General features: G+C 48.4%; 1 protein-coding gene across 1 annotated transcript; it reads right to left on the reverse strand.

Annotated features, from left to right (window-relative positions):
- Window positions 1-465: 465 nt before the first annotated feature.
- ppp1r3cb (protein phosphatase 1, regulatory subunit 3Cb) lies at window positions 466-2,792 on the reverse strand. The gene is made up of 2 exons (XM_028468552.1): window positions 2,631-2,792; window positions 466-2,002 (listed from the first exon to the last, which is right to left on the reverse strand). Exons 1-2 carry the CDS (start codon window positions 2,642-2,644, stop codon window positions 982-984), a joined length of 1,035 nt encoding a protein of 344 aa, XP_028324353.1. The 5' UTR covers window positions 2,645-2,792; the 3' UTR covers window positions 466-981.
- Window positions 2,793-3,218: the final 426 nt, after the last annotated feature.

Consider the following 3,218-nt stretch of genomic DNA (forward strand, 5'->3'; position numbering starts at 1 on the left):
GTTTTTACACAGAAACGTAAAAAGTTCAAAGTGGGAACGTTCGAACAGCGCAAATGCATAAAAAAATAGTAAAACCTCAAAAGTTCTCAGAGACGAAAAGTTCTACGCAGGCGTGTAAAGTTTTACAAAGGAACGTCAAAGGTCGCAAAAAACAAGCGTGTAAAAATTAGTAAATCTGTAGAAAAAAAATGTTGAGGGCGCGTAAAAGTGTAAAAGTTACTTCAACTACTTTATATATTTACAGTTTTTTACGAGCTTTAAACTGTTTACATCAAACCTTTTTTCGCGACCTTGGCACATTTCATAATTGGGACGACCGGGCTGGACCCTAACCCACAAGTGTTCCTTTAAAAGTGCATTTAACCTTTTTCCATAGTTACAAAGCACAGAGAACCTGCAACTCCTTCAGTCCCCTAACGTCTGTTTTAGTTTATTTTTACTGTTTTTTAAATTACGAACTGCATCGAATGTAACAAACAACCCAACATACCCGTGGGGGTGCGTGCTAGCTAGCCTGTGTTAGCCACAGCGACGATTAACGTTCACATTAAGCACGTTTGGTGAATTATTATTTGAGGGTTTTTTTTTTTACAGAATTTTAAAATTGTAGCTCAAATTGAAAAAGATGAAAAGTTGGTACAAAGACTCCAGTTAAAAAACTAACTCGTCTTCATCCGTGAAGCTGTGCTTTAGAGTTTTTTAGTCTGAAACATGAAGTTAAAATTTTAAAAATGAGAAGCTCAGCGGGTTGTCGGGTCAACGTTTGTAAAACCGTGCTCACCGTGCGCGCCCTGTGCGTCTCCTTCAATATGAAGGATGTGTTCAGACGTCACATGGAGCAGGACATCTCCATCAGTGCTACACCTTCAACTCCTGGTCACTAAGCAGGTCAGTAGACATGGACTTCCTTTGTTTGGGTCCAGTTTGTACCCAATGCCCATTGCGGTTCCTTTCCTCCCGCCCACAAACGTCTGTGTGACTTTACCAATAGGGCACGGCCGTATCGATCTGACCCCAGCTCTGCCAACCGGGGAAAAGTCCGCTGGACATGCGAGGGCTGCCGAACTGGTCGAAGTCCAGCTCCAGCAACTTGACGCTGCCATGTTTCTGCTCGGCCGGTTTCTTTTGCTCGGCAGAGGCAGGAGGCTCCGCGTTTGGCAGCTTCTCGCCGTTCCAGCCCACGTGCTTGAGGACATAGTTGTGCCCGTCGTTGTTGTCCCAGAAGGTTTGGTCCTGGACCGTGAAGCAGATGCAGAACTCCACGTGGCTGTGCGGCGGCACGTTGTCCGGCAACTCCAGCACGAAGGCGAAGGTGTCGGAGTCCTGGCAGCCGTACACGTTGTTCATGAAGGTGCACCCGACATCGATGAAGCTGGCCCACGAGTCGAAGGTGACTCGGACCTTCACCTGCTTCTCGAAGCCGATGTTCCTCACCTTGACGGTGCCGGTGAGAGAGCGGCCCTGCAACGAGCAGTTCTCCAAGCACACAGCATTCTTAATCAGACGGTTCCTGAAGTCCAGGTAGTCGGCGGAGGGCGGATTGAAGTCCAGCGTCAGGTTTCGCACCGAGCTGATCTTAAGGTCCATGGTGGCCTCCTCCAGATCGGCCATGTCAAACTGCAGGTCCTCGTTGGACTGTGGGGCGCCCAGTGACGGGTACGGCTCGTCGTCAAACTTGGAGAAGACGTGGATGGCGGTCAGCGACATGCCCTTCATGTCGGCAAACACCACGCGTTTCTTGCAGGCCTTTCCTTCGCCGCTCCAACCGCCATCCGTCGCCCTCTGCTTGCTGCTGAGGCACGGCCGCAGCGGTTTGTAATGCGGCGGGGGCGGTTGGCCGCGGCTGTTGGACAGGTTGACCCAGTTCTTGGCTTTCTGCAGATCCTCGTAGGAGCTGAGGAAGCTTCTTAGCGCCGGAGGAGAGTGGCTGATGTAGAAGCGCATGGCCACGTCCATCTGCATCACAGGACCGGGCATCGCAGACGGACTGAAGGAGAGGATGCTGTGGAGAGAAAGGGGCGTGTCTAAGGTCAGCGTCACACATTCACTCATCAACCAATCGGGCAATAATCAGCAACTCAGACTTATCTAAACTCAGATGATTTAATCTCAACTCTTATTTCATCCACAATGATTAACTTTAAAGTTATTGATGATGAAGAACTCTTTGTTCTATGTCGTCACTTTTTCAGCAACATTTGACTCAATCCTCAGTTTAGAAATGTGCCGTCACGCCCCCTTCCCCCCTTCTCTCTCTGTTCAACAATTCAGACTTATCTAAACTCGGATGATTTAATTTTGTCACGTGTCAGTTTTAATTCTCAATTTGTCCACAATCATCAAATTAAAAATTCTCGATGATGAAAAACTTTTTGTTTGACTCAATCCTCGGTTTAGAAATGTGCCGTCACGCCCCCTTCCCCCCCCCTCTCTCGGCTTCTCTCTCTGCAAACTCTCCTTTTAAACTCTCTTCTCTTGTCCTCTCTCATAGACATATCAACCATAGATCTGTTCTTTCAGGGCTTTTTTCCCTCTTGGATGACAGATATTTTCCTCTTAGTGTTAAATCTTTAACAGGTGATTTTGCCGAGCAGATGAGAACTTTTGTTTCTACGTATCTCTCCTCTCACCTTGCAGCACTCATGGAGCAGACGAGAATAGATCCGATGGTGTCCAAACTGTGGCTTCCTTGTTAAACGCAGACAGTCATGTTAATGGCCACTCCCCCCTTGGCTCCTCTTCGTCTCTCCTTCCTTCTCCTCTGCCTCACTGACTGCTGTGCTCACACTAGTTTTAACTGCCTCTCTTGCTCTATTTGCATACCATATCCACTGTTGGCTGTTAGCAGCCAATGGGAGTGCAGAGGGGCGTGGCCTGGCTGTGGTCCAGTGGAGGGGGGCGTGTCCCAAGCTGTTGCTTCAGCTGCTAAAGGAGAACCATGATAGACCCCTGCTGGCCTACAACAACACCTTCACATGAACCCAGTGGCTCCATCAAGATCCATCATCAGCTGCTTTCATCACATGCACTGCTGCGAGCTACGTGCTAAGCTACGTGCTAAGCTAACACAACACATGTGGGCGTGCTTCCTCGTCTTTCACCTTGATCAACCCTGACAACAGGAGGAAGGGGATATGAAACGTCCGCTCTACACAAACGTTATGAAGAAATACATACAATGAAAGCACACAACAGGCCCACAAAACTACACAAAACAA

The sequence above is a fragment of the Gouania willdenowi genome, chromosome 15 (assembly GCF_900634775.1).
Source record: "Gouania willdenowi chromosome 15, fGouWil2.1, whole genome shotgun sequence".
NCBI classification, from domain to species: Eukaryota; Metazoa; Chordata; class Actinopteri; order Blenniiformes; family Gobiesocidae; genus Gouania; species Gouania willdenowi.